This window comes from Carcharodon carcharias, chromosome 19 (assembly GCF_017639515.1).
Source record: "Carcharodon carcharias isolate sCarCar2 chromosome 19, sCarCar2.pri, whole genome shotgun sequence".
NCBI lineage: Eukaryota > Metazoa > Chordata > Chondrichthyes > Lamniformes > Lamnidae > Carcharodon > Carcharodon carcharias.
Window position 1 is genome coordinate 48,633,723 of NC_054485.1, and position 17,734 is coordinate 48,651,456.

General features: G+C 43.0%; 1 protein-coding gene across 2 annotated transcripts in view; it reads left to right on the plus strand.

Annotated features, from left to right (window-relative positions):
* Positions 1-6,340: 6,340 nt before the first annotated feature.
* Positions 6,341-17,734, plus strand: part of cdca8 (cell division cycle associated 8) — a 32,565-nt gene continuing 21,171 nt past the window's right edge. For both annotated transcript variants that reach the window (XM_041213377.1, XM_041213378.1), the window contains exons 1-3: positions 6,341-6,424; positions 11,405-11,510; positions 14,992-15,120. In XM_041213377.1, coding sequence (XP_041069311.1) covers positions 11,411-11,510; positions 14,992-15,120 — 229 coding nt within the window. In that variant the 5' untranslated portion in view covers positions 6,341-6,424; positions 11,405-11,410. The remainder of the gene's footprint in view (positions 6,425-11,404; positions 11,511-14,991; positions 15,121-17,734) is intronic.

Consider the following 17,734-nt stretch of genomic DNA (forward strand, 5'->3'; position numbering starts at 1 on the left):
GGGGGTGGAATTGAGAGACACTTCACCTAGAGAGTGGAAGGTGGAGGCTGGTGACAGACCAAAGGAGCCTGGGGCTGGGTGCTACCAGGGTCCAAAGGAACAGGAGGGGATGCTGGAACTACATACTGTAGAATTTTAGGGTCAGCGGGTGACCGGGGAACAGGCCGCTGACCGCAGATTCACACTGGATGGCCAATTAACGACCGCCCAGCCAGCGTGAAAGGCACGCTGAAAAGCTCAGCGCTGCCGGGGCAGAAGGAGGGCGAGCGCTGAAGTCAGCGTGGGAGCGCGGAAGGAAAGCTCCCTGAAGGCAGGGAGCTGACGAGTTTAAAATCGATAAAATCAGAATTTAAAATCCTCAAAAAATGTGCAGGTCTCAGAATGAGGCACCTCAACATGCAGACGCTGAACATTCTGTCCAAACACTTTAATCTTTTTTTGAATTAATCTCAGAAACCTCATCCCACCCTTGGGTGAGGTTTCTTCAAAAATGCAAAGGCTGCCTGGCTGATTCACCCGCCCGCCAACTGTAACTCTGGACAGGCAGCGAAAAATTGCTGTTAATTGCTCCTTTAACGGTCTTAACAAGCCCTTAATTGTCAGGCACGCTGCCGACTTTTGCGCACACGCACTGATCAAAATATCATGTGAGTGCGCAATGGCGTCAGGACGCTCATCTAACGTTATCGCACGCTATTTCACGTGTTTGGTGCGCGCCCACATGCCGAGCGGAAAATTCTACCCATAGTGTTGCTGTCCCTTCCGCTCAGGCAAGATGGAGCCTGCCGAACCCACCCTCCTACTCAAACTCACCCAACTGCAATGCCAATCTAAATAAAAACAAAAAAACTGCGGATGCTGGAAATCCAAAACAAAAACAGAATTACCTGGAAAAACTCAGCAGGTCTGGCAGCATCGGCGGAGAAGAAAAGAGTTGACGTTGTCGAAGGGTCATGAGGACTCGAAACGTCAACTCTTTTCTTCTCCGCCGATGCTGCCAGACCTGCTGAGTTTTTCCAGGTAATTCTGTTTTTGTTTTGCAATGCCAATCTGTTGAAGCTGGGAGGAGAGTGGTGCCAGCCACTAGTGCTGCTATGCTCTGTGTCTGCTCATGAGTCCTGTGCTAGCTCTGGTGGCAGCATAGTGCGCATACACCAACAATGATTGGCAGCGACAAGGGGAGGCCTTGAGCAGTTTGCTCCCTCACTGTCTGGAGAGATCCGGGACAAATGGAGTCTCGGGAAGTCCATGGGAGATCAAGCCAAATTCCGGGACAATTACGAACAGCAGTCAGTCTGCTGTTTACCATCCTACAAGCAGCCTCACAGAAAAGAAGCTCTGCCCAGCTTGAATACCTGGCCACATCTACACTGTTTCTGCTGGAACTTCTGTACCATCGCCTATAAGACTTATTCACCTCTGCATGCCTATCTCATCGTGTGAATTCACCAGAAAAGTGAATTATCCAGCATCTGTTTTCAGCTCACCGACCTCCATGAAGAAATACTTCTTTGGACTTGGATTCTGGACTCTGCACCCATCTGAAACAATAATTTGTTTCTCTGTGGTCTCTGCACTGTTAATATTTCTTTTCTCTATCCCTCCTTTACTGTACGAATGCAAAGGAGGCAATGCTGTGATCCTCCTACCACATTGAGTGTGTGCAAATAAACTAACCCTTTGAGTTCATCCTCTTTCAAGTTTGCTGTGGGGTTAATAATAAAAATTAGATCACACCAAAACCGAGGGGTTGGGAAAAGCCACTGCTTAAATTGGCGGGGGTGGGGGGAGGGAGCAAATCAAAACACTTTTCTGTTTATAGGCAAGTGGCTAGAAGAGGAATTTATGCAGTTTAAATTAATCCCACTCCTGTCCATACCATGAGACATTGCAAATGTCCTCACTATAATCTTCCAAAATTGTCTTGATGCTCAAATTCTTGCTTTAGATTGGAAAATTGCACACCACTGTGCTATTTAAGAAAGGTGAAAGCAGGAAACCAGGGAATTATAGAGCAGTTAGTCCAACATCTGTTGTCAGAAAATATCTACAGTCTATAGTTCAGGATAGGGTAACTGAATGCCTTGAAAATTCAGTTGACCAGAGACAACCAGCATAGATTTGTAAAGGATAGGTCACGCCTGACGAACCTGATTGAATTTCTTTGAAGAGGTGATTAAGATAGTGCATGGGGAATGCCAATGGATGTTATTTTGCTGGATTCCCAGAAGGCATTTGGTAAAATCCCTCATAAGAAACTTAACTAAATGTGATGCACATGGAATTGAGGCAAATTATTGACCAGATTAGAAAATTGACTGAGTGGCAAAAAACAGAGAGTAGGGATAATGGGCTGGTATTCTAACTGGTATGATATGACTAGTGGTATATATTAAGGATCTATGTTAAGGCCTCAACTATTTACCATATTAACGATTGAGAAGGTGGGACAGAAAGCCACATATCCAAGTTTGCTAATGACACTAAGATGGGTGGAATTATGTACCTTGTAGATTAAAACATAAAAGTCACAGCTATTAATAGATTAAATCAATTCAGTGTAAGCAGATGTGAGGTCATCTACTCTAGATCTAAAAAGGACAGAACAAAGTGCATTCTGCTAGAAACAGTGGAGGTCCAAGGTGACTTGGGAGCCCGTGTACAGAAATCATTCAAAAGGTATGAACAGCTACAGAAAATAATCAAAGGGTTAATGGCATTCTGGTCTTTATATCTAAGAGTACTAGAATATAAGGGGTTAGAAGGCTGCATCCTAATAAAAATCCTTGGCTAGACCATACCTGGAGTATTGTGAGCAGTTCTGAGCGCCACATCTTAGGAAGGATGTATTGCCTTGGAGGAGGTACTGCATAGATTTACCAGAATGATATCTGGACACCAAAGGTTAGATTACAATCAGAGATTACACAAATTATGTTTGTATTCCCTTGAATTTTGAAAATTAAAGGGTGATTTGATTAACGTTTTCAAGATATTAAGGGGAACAGATAAAATAGTTACAAAATATTGGAGAGTCCAGAACAACAATTGGCAACCTTCATAACAATTACCCTTTTCAAAATTTAGGGGTTAAAAATACAATATCTTAAAAGCCACAATGCTGTCACTCAAATGCTAATAATAATGAAAAACAAGGCAGAAATATTTCATTAACATTTTAAAGGTGTTCACAAAAAGTTGGTAATTGAATTATACTTCTCACAAGTATGTTAATAAAAGTTTAATAAAAAAAACAAGTGTCATTTAATTATCATCAAAATGGGTTTGATTGATGAATACCGGGGACTAGACATGAGTCCTTAATGAGCTGTATGCACCCGCGAAGCCACAGTTCGCAAACCTCTAGTCTAAGACGAGGAGGCATAGTCTAAAAATTAGAGCTTTCAGGAGTGAGATTGGGAAACACTTCCATATGCAAAGGGTGATAAAAATTTGGAACTTCCTTTCGCAAATGGCAATTGTTAATTATTAATCTGTTAATCAAAAGCATTAAGGATAAGTAGATTTGGAATCCTGTCGCAGATCAGTTATGATCTCATTGAATGGCTTGAGGTGCTAAAGTCCCTGATGCCATGTTCCCACAGCAAAGAAGTTTAAGGAGAGACCTAATAGAGGTATTCAAAATTATGAAGAGGTTTGATGGAACAAGCAGACAGAAACTGGTAGATGGGTTGGTAATCAGAGGTCACTTTAAGATTTGCTAAAGAACAAGAGGATTTTTTCACATTGAGGATGATTTAGAGCACCCTGGGGGGGAGGGTGAACAGCCAGCAGTCAGGGTTCACATCGGTACCAATGACATAGGTAGAAAGAGGGATGTGGTCCTGCAGTCTGAATTTAGGGAGCTAGATAGAAAATTAGCAAGCAGGGCCTAGCAAGTAACATTCGCACTACACAAATGCCAGGCAACGACCATCTCCAACAAGAGAGAATCTAACCATCGCCCCTTGACATTCAATGGCATTATCATTGCTGAAGCCCACATTATTAACATCTAGGGGTTACCAGAAACTGAACTGGACTAGCCATATAAATACTGTGCCTACAAAGGCAAGAGGTTAGGAATCTTGCAGCGAGTAACTCACCTCCTGACTCCCCAAAGCCTGTCCACCATCTACAAGGCACAAGTCAGGAATGTGATGGAATACTCTCCACTTGCCTGGATGAAGGCAGCTCCAACAACACTCAAGAAGCCTGACACCAACCAGGACAAAGCAGCCCGCCTGATTGGCACCCCTTCCACAAACATTTACTCCCTTCACCACTGACGAACAGTGGCAGCAGTGTGTACCATCTACAAGATGCACTGCAGAAACTCATCAACACTCCTTAGATAGCACCTTCCAAACCCATGACCACTACCATCTAGAAGGACAAGGGCAACAGACACATGGGAACACCACCACCTGGAAGATCCCCTCCAAGTCACTCACGAACCTGACTTGGAAATATATCGCGGTTCCTTCACTGCCGCTGGGTCAAAATCCTGGAACTCCCTTCCTAACAGTACTGTGAGTGTACCTACACTACAGGGACTGCAGAGGTTCAAGAAGGCAGCTCACTGCCACTTTCTCAAAGGTAATTAGGGATGTACAATAAATGCTGGCCTAGCCAGCAATGCCCACATCCCAAAAATGAATTAGAAAAAAAGCTAGAGAGTCGTTGATGAAGCATGACATCCCAGACAGACCATGGATGAAGTTGGGAGTAGACCTGTTTACTCTACCAGGAACTGATTATCTTATCACCATAGAGTACTATTCTAACTACTGGGAGTTAGATTAGCTGGCTTCAATGTCTCCTGGTGAGATTGTATAATGCGTGAAAACACACTTCAATTGTTATGGCATTCCAGATATTCTGATGAGTGACAATGGCCCTCAGCTCATGAGTGAAGAATTCAACTGCTTCACAAATGATTGGGAAATTCAATACTATACATCATCTTCACGCTATCCCCAGTCAAATGGAAAGTTTGAGGCGGCAGTGAAGATCACCAAAGGAATCATGAAGAAATCAAGCAAATCTAGCACAGCTGTATACAGGGCAATCCTCGAGTGGAAAAACACACCGATTGAAGGCATGGAAAGTAGTCCAGTCCAAAGGCTAATGTCACACCACACCCAAACTATTCTTCCAACAACAAAACAGCTTCTGAAGTCAGAAGAGTGAATGAAATACTCAAGGTGAAAAGCAGAAATCCAAATTACATTTTGACAAAACTGCCAAATAATTTCCAGAGTTGAGCATTGGAGAGCCATTCAGGATACAAACTTTCAATATTCTCAACAGGAATGAGCCCACATGGAAACTTGGGACACGTGTATAGCAGTTGTCACATTGATCATACACGGTGGATGTGAACGACCAAATATACTGACACAACTGCAGGCATATGAAAACAATTAGAGAAGCTAGTTGAAGGCGGCCAATCAAGAAGTATTTTGCTTTTATCTTTTTGTTCACACAGTGAGTGGTTATAAGGTCTGGAACGCACTGCCTGAGAGCGCGGTGGAGGCAGATTCTATTGAAGCATTCAAAAGGAAAGTAAACTGTTATCTGAAAAGGAAGAATGTGCAGGGTTATGGGGAGAAAGCAGGTGAATTACACTAAGGGAATTGCTCATTCGGAGGGCCAGTACAGACACGATGGACCAAATGGCCTCCATCTGTGCCAAAGCAATTATATGATTATTAAGGTCTGGAACACACTCACATGAGAGGGCAGTGAGCCAGATTCCATAGGAACATATTGGACATTTGTAGGAGTAGGAGGATGAAGCTGGGAAGCAGGACTAAATTCTGATGATAACTGAATGGCACCTTCTGTGAAAAAATGACACTGAAAGAGGCACAAAGGGCAGATAAAAACTTGGTCAAAAACAATAAGTTTTAAGAGGCGCCTCAAAGGAAGTTCAGGTTTAAGAATTTCTGTATTTTGGACTTAGGTATTCAATCGAGCTGTGATTGGCCGTCTACTGAGGCAACCGGGCCGTGATTGGCCTTGAACCTGGCAGCCGGACGCCGATTGGCCGCCCACTAAGACGGCCTATTCTTGATTAGTCGTCCACTGAGGCAGCCTGTCTGTTCCTGATTAACCGGTGAAGTAGCCGGGTCGTGGTTGGCCGGTCACTGAGAGAGCCGATCCGTGATTGGCCGTCCTTTGAGGCCGCCGAATCGGGATTGGCCGTCCAGTGAGCCAGAAGGGTTGTGATTGACTGGCCACTGAGGAAGCCGGGGCCTGATTGGCCGTCCGCTACATAAACTGGGGCGTAATTGGCTGTCACTGCGGTCGCCACTTTTGTGATTGGCTGCGGATTGGTAGTGTTTCTGATTGGTTGAGCTGGTGGATTTGAAAATTGAACAGTTGTGGTGCGGAGTTATTGGAAAGAGAAGCGGAGCTGGTGAGTTAAGGCGGGGGGCGGAGGGTCTCTTTGTGTTTTAATGTTCACAATCTGGTGCATGGTGTTTGCCGGGCTGAGTTATACGTTTTCCGTCGCATTGAAGGAACTTGTTGAATCCTGGGAGTTGGTCGGAGCGTGTGGATCTTTTCCTTTATGCTTTGGCTGTGTCGCTATCACGGGCTAACATCCTTTAATCTGCTGAACTATCATGACCTACTAAAATAGAATAGAAAACTGCAGCACAGCAGGAGGACAGTCATCCTACAACCCTTCAAAGAGCAATGTCGTGACTCCTAACTTCAACCCACCCCCGCATCCCTGAACTTTTTGTTTCTGCACCAAATACTTATCCAACACTCGTTTTAAGGCTATAACTGAATCCACCAATATGGTAGCCACGGACATGGAAAACGTATCAATGAAAATGATCTAAAAATGTGTCTTGAAGGTTTCAAGTGATGAGGCTCTGTTTTCCTTTGGTAGCTTGTTCCACTATGTGATTGTCCCTGGGAAGAAAGGTTGTTGATACTCTTTCTTGGAAATGTGTCCTTTGTAGCTTGTGTGAATGGCCACCCCATGCTCTGCCGTTGCCAGAGGGCACCCGGTACTTGGTTTCTGTCAGTTCCCACCAGTGTGATTGTAGCCTGGAGTTTGTTATAGTAATTTGGATCTCTTGAGGTGGGCAGAGTGGTGGAATGATGTTTGGTGGTGGGTTCCTTGCAGGTGGAGTGAGGCAGAAATGCTTGTTTGTTTGGAAGGTCAAGTGGTGAGGGAAATGGGTGTAGGAATTGCTCACGATGGATAGAGAAGCAATGCTCATTGCAGATTATCCTGCACTGCAAAGATTACTTATGGCTTTTCCCTGCTAACAATCTCCTTAAACTCCCAGACCTCCAGCCTCCCACCAGCAACATGCAAGGAGCTTGTGGACTTGTTTATATCAGATTGAAGCCATCTGTTCAACTGTCCTCTTTCTCTTGCCCACCAAGTCCAAGTTTCCCCAAGCCCCTCCCTGTGTTTTCAACACTCTCCTCTCTACAACTCTCCTTAAAACTTAATTCATTGACCAAGCTTTTAGTGACTTGTATTGCTGTTTCCATTGACATTGCTGGCCAATTATTATTATCGCTGATAAATAAAGGGAGAGCCTCTAAAGGAGGTGCAGGAACAGAGGGACCTCAGTGCATACATAAATAGATAATTGAAGATAGCAGGGCTTGATGAGAGACCAGTTAGTAAAGCAAATGGTACCTTAGGCTTTATTAATAGGGACATTGAGTACAAGAGTAAGGAGTTCATATTGAACTTGTACAAGACAGTAGATAGGCCTCATCTGGAGTACTGTGTCCAGTTCTGGGTGCCATACTTGAAGGATATGAAGGCATTGAAGAGAGAGTGAAGAGGAGATTCTCAAGAATGATCCCTGGGATGAAGAATTGTAGCTATGTTTTAAATTGGAGAGGTTGGAACTGTTTTCCTTAGAGAAAAGAAGGCTGATAGGAGACTTGATAGAGGTACTCAAGGTCCTGAAGGGTATGGACAGGGTAAATAATGAGAAACTGTCCCACTCAAGAGAACATCAAGAACTAGAGGGCACAGATTCAAAATAATTAGCAAAAGGAAGAAATGTGATGCGAGGAAACAATTTTTCACCCAGAGGGTGGCTGGAGTCTGGAACAAACTTCCTGAAGGGTGGTAGAAGCACATTTGATCAAGGAATTCAAAATGGAATTGGATTGCTACCTGAAAGAGACTCTGCAATGTTATGGGGGTAAGGCAGGGAGGTGGGATGCTCTTTCAAAGAGCCAGTGCAAACTCGATGGGCCAAATGGCCTCCTGCACTGTAAAGATACTGTGTTTACATTCGTGTAAAGTGCTCTGGGAGGTTTTCCTTTGTTGAAGGTACTATATAAATGTATTTGTAGTGTAAATCTTGATTGGGTGGAAAAGAGCTCTTTCAGTGGAGACTCTTAAGCAAAACTGATTGGCAGTTATCTCCTGATGACTGGCAATGTGACCTATGAGTGGCAGTGTGCTGGGGCTCCTCTTTGCTCTTGAGGTGGTTAATCTCAATTCAGACAATCCTTTTCTTTTACCTGAAGCTATGCTAACGTCAGTTTGCCTGTCTGTCCCCTGGATTCCAATTTAATCCCTCTATCCCACTGGTAACTTCAGGTGTTGGCCTTCTATTTTCCTACCTAAATGCTCTTTGTGGTCTGGCTTCAGTCATTCTCTCCTTTGTCCTCTACTTTTATCTGCTTTTATCTTTTTCCCCCTCTGCATGATCCCTACCCATACTGAGCATGGGGAAGAATACTAATTATACTCTGCGGTTACATGAACCTGTATAACAGAGTCTTCAATTTAGGATGAAAGTGTCCCATGTTTTATCATAAAGGCTTAATCTGGGAGGGGGGGAAGAATGCTAAGCCAAAGGATATCTTGGAAGGGGTGTTGAAAAGCTTAATCTCCTGGCCCCCGTTCTAATCACTTCAACACCCTGAAACGTTTCAAACTCCACCACTTGCCGCCTCACCTCAGACCATCTTGTAACGTTTATTCAATTGTTATCCAGAAAATTGTGTAGTTAGCTAGGTCAAAAGCCATGTGATTAAAATTAATCATGAAAGCTTGAAGGTCACAATCAATAATGTTATTTCAATATGCTTTCAGCTCTGTAGTATTATATAGCACTTGGGCTTCTTGAATAAATAGGATCTGTATACCTGAGAAAAGACAAACAAGCTGTTCTTTTTTCACCCAAGAACAGATGAGCATGGCCTTGATGTAGACAATGCTGCACAGAGACTCCTGTCTGGGGCTAGACATGGCTAGGGTACTAACAGTTTGTCAAATGGCAGGGGTTTGGCAATGGAGTGTAACAAAGAAATAACCTGAACTATAATCACCTCTGGGCGTATGAATGTCACTTACTCCATGTCCCAATGATGGTAGCTTTTCATTGGCCCTGTTCCTTAAGCAATGGGGAAGCAACCTGAGTGGATCAATGCTTGTCAATCGTTACGCATCATTTTTTATTTCTAAAAATGAGCCTAAAACCCACACTGGGTGATAGAGAGACAGTAACATCAAGCCACAACTGCATAGAACAACCGCACTGATACCAGGTTGCACATTGGCCCCAGATACCACCTGGGTATCCCTTGCTTGGTGTTAAATTGCTGCTTGGCGCAACTGTAGCGGACTACCCTAGTTCCAAATAGAGTACTCAACTGTTAGCAATTAGTTTGACTTTGTGCAGTGACGCAAAAGCGTCCTGAGGTTATTTAAATACAATAACTGGTGAGTACCGATCCCAAGCACCCTTTGTTGAACTCTAGGTTATGCTGTTTTTATGGCATTTATAAGGGAACATATGTAAAGGATGTTATACTACAGAGCTGAAAGCATAATCAAACTATCTGTTGATTATCTGCTTCAAACTATCATGACTAAGTTTGTTCACATTTCTTTTGACCAAGCTAAGTACATAATTGTCTGGGTACTGTATTGAATGAATGTTTTAACCATATAAAGAAGGCATTTTGAGATGGTCTTTCAAAGGTGGATAGATTAGTTTGAAATGACTGCCAGGAGCTCAGATCCTTTCCCTCCATTCTTTTGCAGCACTAAACCTCTAGTTTAGATTGTCACATGTTGGATAGGCCTGGGCTGCAGAGCACCCTGGCCTCTTGCAAAGCTTGAGTACAAACATACAATGTGAGCTAAAGTCTTTGGTACAAGCAGTGGGCTCAGAAAGAGCAATGATGACTGAAGTTCAGAACCCCCAATCACCAAAACGTAGGGCACTAGTTTGACCTGTATTGTAAACCACGTCCCACCCTTTATGGTCAAGGATGGCAATGTCCTTATCAATGTCTTCTTTGGTCTAAAACATCTGGACAGGATGGACTTGGTAAGTGCCTGCCCTATTCAGAATGGATTGTAGACTAAGTGAAAGTGGTGGAATAGAATGACCAAATGGGAGAATGGACTGTAAGGCCTCGACCTGTTAAGGCCAGTTCCCTATTTGAGTAGGTGGATAAGCAAGAAGGTGACACTCCCAATCTACACTAGGGGAAGTTAAAGCAAGGAGGATAATTGGAACCGGAGAGCTCGCCAGGAGCTGTCTGTTTGACAGTGATCATATTGCAGTTGTGCCTCCCTCCCAGGTAGACCGACTTGATCTTCCTCCACCCCAGGTACAGCAGGAAGAGACTATGTCCAGGGTAAGCCTGCATGCTGAGACAGAGTGCTGACTAATGTCACAGCAGCAATCCATTCTGCCTGGTGCTGCGTGCAGCATTCAAGGTCTGGGTTCAACTAAATGGCTCCACAGTCAGATCAGTCATGGAGCTCTTGGAAGGTATCTCTCTCTCTTCTGACTCAACCTGATGCAGGTGATCAGGATCCCCTCCCCCAAATTTCTGGAGACTGGAAGGAGTAACGCAACAAGAAGTTGGCTGTTTTGCAGTTGAAAGAAACTTTTGGAGTTGGGAAGACCAAGCTATGCTTGCAGATACGCTGAAGACTAGCAATAATTGAAGTGTCCTCCTGCCATTTCTGGTGATGCTGATTTTTCAAAGGCATGAATTTGGATGGTGCCTATATCAGTGATGCCTTTTTGTATTATGATTGTATGGGTGCTTCAATCAGGTTTATTGTCCCAGCAAGCCTCAAGCTGAACTTATTTTAGTATTCCAGAAAGAAAGAAACTAAATAAACCACCTGATGGAATGAAACTTGGTCATATAAAGTTAGTGAACTGTAGTAACTGTTAAAGCATAATGTTGCTAATCTTTCAAAATACTGGATTAAAACAGATGACACACTCCGGTATCTGAAACTTAAAAGGAGGGAAAGGTAAATCTAAGCACTTGTAACCCACACACAAATTTTATTTGGCAATAATCATTTCCACTGTGAGACCAATCATCAATTATCTTGTACCACATAATGTCCAATTCCTCTCTCTTTCAGGGAACAATGCCTGCAAGGCGGAAAGCAACTGGTCGCAAAAAGAATGCACTGGAATTAAAGAAGTATGAAAAGCTCCAGGCTTTCCTGAAGGATTTTGACATTGAAGGTCGTGAGCTTAATTAACTTTATGACTATATTTCTCAAAGAAGTCTGTGCAGACAGTATTTTTTAGTTCTCCCTGATTCTGTTTGTTTAAACTGGTTAATCCTGTGTCCTCTGTTGTGAAGCTATCTTTTCTTGTCTGCCAGCCCTAGTCATTGTATCCATGTTTAACTTTACCCTACCTCCCTGTTTCTCCTTTGATAAGCAGTGTGAATTTGACTTTAAGTACTCTGCCCCCATACTATTTACTGACTGGCTATTAACCTCATTGAAGATCTGGAGTGTGAAATACTGCCTAAATGGAAAACGCTAACCTCATTTGCCTCCATGCCAAAACTAAACTGACCACTTTGATGTACATGATCCGCAGTTTGTGGATGACAGCAGTGTCGTCACCCACTCTTCAGTAGATTTGCAAGCCAGTCCCAGTTTCTTAAATTTTGCAGACATGAAGCTTTTGCCTGCCCATGAATGTTGGCAAATCAAAACTCATATATAACCCCATAAGTGGTGAGCCAAATATTCCACTTCCCATATAAGTTGAAGGAGAGACTCTAGAATATGTTGAGTGCTTCGCATCCTTGGTGGCCACCCCTCCAAAAAAGCCATCATTAACTAGGAGATCCAACAGCAGGAGATCCAGCTCAGCCTTCTAAAAGCTACACCAAGTAAAGACGTCAACAAAAGTCCTAGTATACAGTCCTAGTTGTCACCCAACAGTGAGACCTGGACTGTGTGTCAGCGACACTTAAGACACTTTAGACAAATGCCATCGGCAATGCCTTCACTGCATCCTCAGGATTCAGTTGGAGGGCAGTTGAATAAATGTTAATGTCCTTCAAGAAGCCAGCTCCACAAACATTCAGGCAAGACTCCTGCAAAATCAACTTCGATGGACACTATGTCCTTATGGCCAAAAGGCATCTCCCCTGCCAGGCCCTGTTTTCTCAACCCTCAAATGGCCAGCATTCCAGGGGAGGACAAAGAAAATGCTTCAAAGACGATCTGAAGCTACCCTTGAATTGTGGCAGCATTGACATTAATGACTGGTTGCAAACTCCCCTCCCCGCCAAATGGTTCAAAATGGCAACAGTTTGTCCATCAACTTTAAGTCCAAACGCCTCAATAATGAGCAGAGTGGTGACTGAGAAGGAAAGAAAAGGAAACTAATCCTTTACCCTGGGTCCCACTACCTCAGGATGCCTGGTCCCATATGCGCAAAGGTATGCGTGTTGAGAATTGGGGTTGTTCACTCACATGAAGACCCACAACAGGAACCCGTGATCCTGAATAGACTTTATCCTTGAATTGATGGACAGATGACGACAAGTTTGATTTTCAGCCTTCTGGTGGAAGATCAACGATCTGAAATATTAATGTTGTTTCTCTTTCCACAGATGCTGCCAGACATGTTGAGTGTTTCTTTCATTTTCTATTTTTATTTCTGATTTGTGAGTTTAATTTTTTTCATCCGTTTCTGGTCAGGCAGTTTTTTTCTCTCCATTTATCTACACGTCCCATCCCCATCTCCCTGGCAAAGTTATCTTTGGTATAATTAGGTTTATTTCCATAAGACATAGGAGCAGAAATTAGGCCATTCAGTCCATTGAGTCTGCTCCGCCATTCAATCATGGCTGATAAGTTTTTCAATCCCATTCTCCCGCCTTCTCCCCGTAACCTTTGATCCCCTTACCAATCAAGAACCTATCTATCTCGCTCTTAAATACACTCGATGACCTAGCCTCCACAGCCTTCTGTGGCATTGAATTCCATAGATTCACTGCTGTCTGGCTAAAGAAGTTTTTCCTCATCTCTGTTCTAAAAGGTCTTCCCTTTACTCTGAGACTGTGCCCTCGGGTCCTAGTCTCTCCTACTAATGGAAACATCTTCCCCATGTCCACTTTATCCAGGCCTTTCAGTATTCTGTAAGTTTCAATCAGATCCCCCCGCCATATCCTTCTGAGCTCTATCGAGTATAGACCCAGAGTCCTCAAACGTTCCTCGTATGTTAAGCCTTTCATTCCTGGGATCGTTCTCGTGAACCTCCTCTGGACCCTCTCCAGGGCCAGAACATCCTTCCTGAAGTACGGGGCCCAAAATTGCTCACAATATTCTAAATGTGGTCTGACCAGAGCCTTATAAAGCCTCAGCAGCACATCCCTGCTTTTATATTCTAGTTCTCTTGAAATAAATGCCAACGTTGCATTTGCCTTCCTAACTACCAACTCAACCTGCAAGTTAACCTTAAGAGAATCCTGGACTAGGACTCCCAAGTCCCTTTGCACTCCAGATTTCTGAATTCTCTCCCCATTTAGAAAATAGTCTATGCCTCTATTCTTCCTACCAAAGTGCACGACCTCACACTTCCCCACGTTATGTTCCATCTACCACTTCTTTGCTCATTCTCCTAACCTGTCCAAATCCTTCTGCAGCATCCCCGCCTCCTCAATACTACCTGTCCCTCCACCTATCTTTGTATCATCTGCAAACTTAGCCAGGATGCCCTCAGTTCCTTCATCTAGATCATTAATGTATAAAGTGAAAAGTTGTGGTCCCAACACTGACCCCTGCGGAACACCGGCTACCATCCTGAGAAGGACCCCCTTATCCCCACTCTCTGCCTCCTGCCAGACAGCCAATTTTCTATTCATGCTAGTACCTTGCCTCTAACACCATGGGCTCTTATCTTACTGAGCAGCCTCCTGTGTGGCACCTTGTCAAAGGCCTTCTAGAACTCTAAGTAGATAACATCCATTGGCTTTCCTTTGTCTAACCTACTCGTTACCTCCTCAAAGAATTCTAACAGATTTGTCAGGCATGACCTCCCCTTGATGAAACCATGCTGACTTTGCCCTATTTTATCAAGCACTTCCAAGTATTTTGAAATCTCATCCTTAATAATGGACTCTAAAATCTTACCAACAACCGACATCAGGCTTATCGGCCTGTAATTTCCTTTTGCTTCTTAAACAGGGAGGTTACATTAGCGATTTTCCAGTCCTCTGGGACCCTCTCTGACTCCAGTGATTCCTGAAAGATAACCACTAACGCCTCCACTATCTCTTCAGCTATCTCCTTCAGAACTCTGGGGTGTAATCCATCTGGCCCAGGTGATTTATCCACCTTCAGACCTTTCAGTTTTCCTAGCACCTTTTCCTTGGTAATGGCCACCATACTCACCTCTGCCCCCCGACTCTCTTAAACTTTGGGGATGTTACTCGGGTCTTCCACCGTGAAAACTGACGCAAAGTACTTATTCAGTTTTGAATTTGGGCAATGACATTTTGCTGAGGTGCTTTGTACTTATCAGCGTTTCAATGGTTGCAGTGAACTGGAAAAAAGGCTGCTGCTTTTTTTTCTCCAGTAATATTGCCCCACGCCTTGAACACTAAATTCTGAAAGAAGGTGAACAATGGTTAATTTTTCAGTCAGTAATTGCACTTAAATGTTTTCTGGTCTGAATTGTGACTTTTCTTCTTGTGTAGTTGATCGGCGGAAGAGAGAGATGGAAAAAGCAATGAACAATCTTCTCATCACAGTAGATGCTTACTACAGCCGTGCAATTATGAAACTTCCATTGGCTGTTAGACAGATGGATTTCCAGGATTACCTTGGTAAGGCATTGCTCCCCCTGTATCTGCTGTATACTGTTACAGGGTTGAGACTGAATGGGGACCTTGCACACAAATTGCTGCCATATTTTTCTAATTTATCTTGCTGAGGGCCTGAATCGATAGCACATTAAGCCTGAGGGACTTGCATTGGGTATTGTTATTTCAAAATGTACATTGTTTGTACAGTAAACTGTATAAGCCTATTATTCCAAAATTAGGTTTGCCCCCTGCAGTTTCCTTTTTTTCACACTCTATGCCAGCAAGGTGTGACTTCAGGTCATTTTCTTTTCATTAGATTTCCTGGTTCATTATCTGTTTCTATTGAGGAAGGGAGTGACCCGATCTTGAGAATTGCTATGTTGACAGTGTTAGCTGCTGTACAACCAGCCAGATCCCAGCAAAATTGGAGGAAGGTTAATGTCTTGTGGACCCCTGTCCAAGACCATCCTCCTTCTGGATGCTGCAGCTGCCAATATTTGTGCTGCTGGGAAGGAGGCTGTTAGCAGTCAATATGCTGGTCAAGTAGAGTTGCCAACTTTGGCTGGAAGTTAAAGCATTAGAAATATGTCACAGAAACCAAGCAATCCAGCCAATATCAAGAAATTGTGGGGATGCATTGAAACACCAAACAGTACAGACATATGAAAGATATAAGTGAGACACAAATAAAATCCACGCTGGATGAAATGGAAAAAGGCTGTGTCCGAGACTGATGGTACTTCCTTAGAAAATCTGAAGGACTTTGAGGGAACCTAATTCACTCTACCACCTAGACTATCGCCCTTATTTAAAACGCAAACACTTTCAGATAATTTGAAAAACAGCCAGGCAGGCTTACCCCTAAATCGGGGGTCCCAGAGCTCCTCAAAAATACCATTAATTGGAGACCAAATAATTACACTCAATGTGATCTGTTTAAGTCCACGTCAGAAGGGTTTCATGGTAGTGTCACCAAATTGTGACAAGAATGTAACCATACTCTAAAACATTATGAAAGAAACAAATCAATTGTCGTTAACCTGACCAATAAAATGTTCCAATGTCAACTATTATTGAGAGAGGAAAAAGGAAGTGGTCAAAAAAGCCACCTACTTTCCCCTTATGTTTTTACATAAAAGACTGCCGGGGTCCATAAGTCAACCAAGAACAAGTCTTTTCCTATACAATCATGGGGAAAAAATGGACCTCTGACAACAAATATATGAAATACATAACCCTGGAAGAATAATCTCTCAGGAAAAACTTTTGAATTAAGTACACAATCTTGAAGAAGTTGACCTCAAAACCCACACAATACTAAAAATTGTTCTTTGTTTGGTTGTGTGTCTGTTGACAGCTATGCTCATGTTGTTGATTGATTCGATCTGGGTGTGGACTCAAAAAAAAGTAAACAAAGCTGTAGAAAGAGCTGGAAACTGGAGCTGACTGAGTAGATGTTTTAAAGCATTATGAATGAAACCTGTTACACATAGAAACTAGTGACATCTCTTACATAGCTCTCAGATATAAAATATACAACAGACATATGAAAGAAATGTGAGACAGAAATAAAATCCACCCAACAGGTATCACAACAGCTATCATCAGTTAGCTTGATGTCTGTCGTGGGGAAGTTATTAGAATCGATCATTAAGGAGGTTATAGCTGGGCACTTAGAAGAGCTCCAGGCAATTGGGAAGAGTCGGCATGGTTTTGTGAAAGGAAAGTCACGTATAGCCAATTTATTGGAGATTTTTGAAGGAGTAACATGCGCAGTGAATAAAGTAGAGTCTGTAGACGTACTGTACTTGGATTTCCAGAAGGCATTTGATTAAATGCCACATCAAAGATTATTACGGAAAATAAAAGCACATGGTATAGGAGGTAACATATTAGCATGGATAGAAGATTAACTGACTGGCAGAAAGCAGAGAGTATGCATAAATGGGTCTTTTTCTGATTGGCGGGATGTGACGAGTGGAGTCCCGCAGGGGTCTGGTGGGGCCTCAACTTTTTATGATTTACACCAATGACTTAGATGAGGCGAGTGAAGACATGGTAGCTAAATCTGCAGATGATACAAAGATAGGTAAGAAAGTATGTTGTGAAGAGGACATGAGGTTGCAGGTGGAAATAGATAGGTTGAGTGAGTGGGCAAAGATCTGCAAATGGAGTTTTAATGTGGGAAAATGTGAAGGTGTTGAGTTTGGCAGGAAGAACAAAAAAAGCAGAGTATTAAATGAAGAACGGCTGCATAATTCTGAGGCGTGGAGGGATCTAGGTGTTCTAGTATATGAGTTACAAAAAGTTAGCATGCAGCTGCAGCAGGTGATTAAGAAAGCTAATGAAATGCTATCCTTTTATTATGAGAGGTAGTGAATAAATGATCAAAAACAAAATGTTGGAAAACTCAGCAGGTCTGACAGCATCTGTGGAGAGAAAGACGAGTTAACGTTTCGAGTCCACTTGACTCTTCAGACTCGACGTTAACTCTGTCTTTCTCTCCACAGATGCTGTCAGACCTGCTGAGTTTTTCCAGCATTTTTTTTGTTTCAAATTTCCAGCTTCCACAGTATTTTACCTTTTTTATAAAATATATTCAGAATTGAAAATAAGCAAAACTCCAATAGCAAGG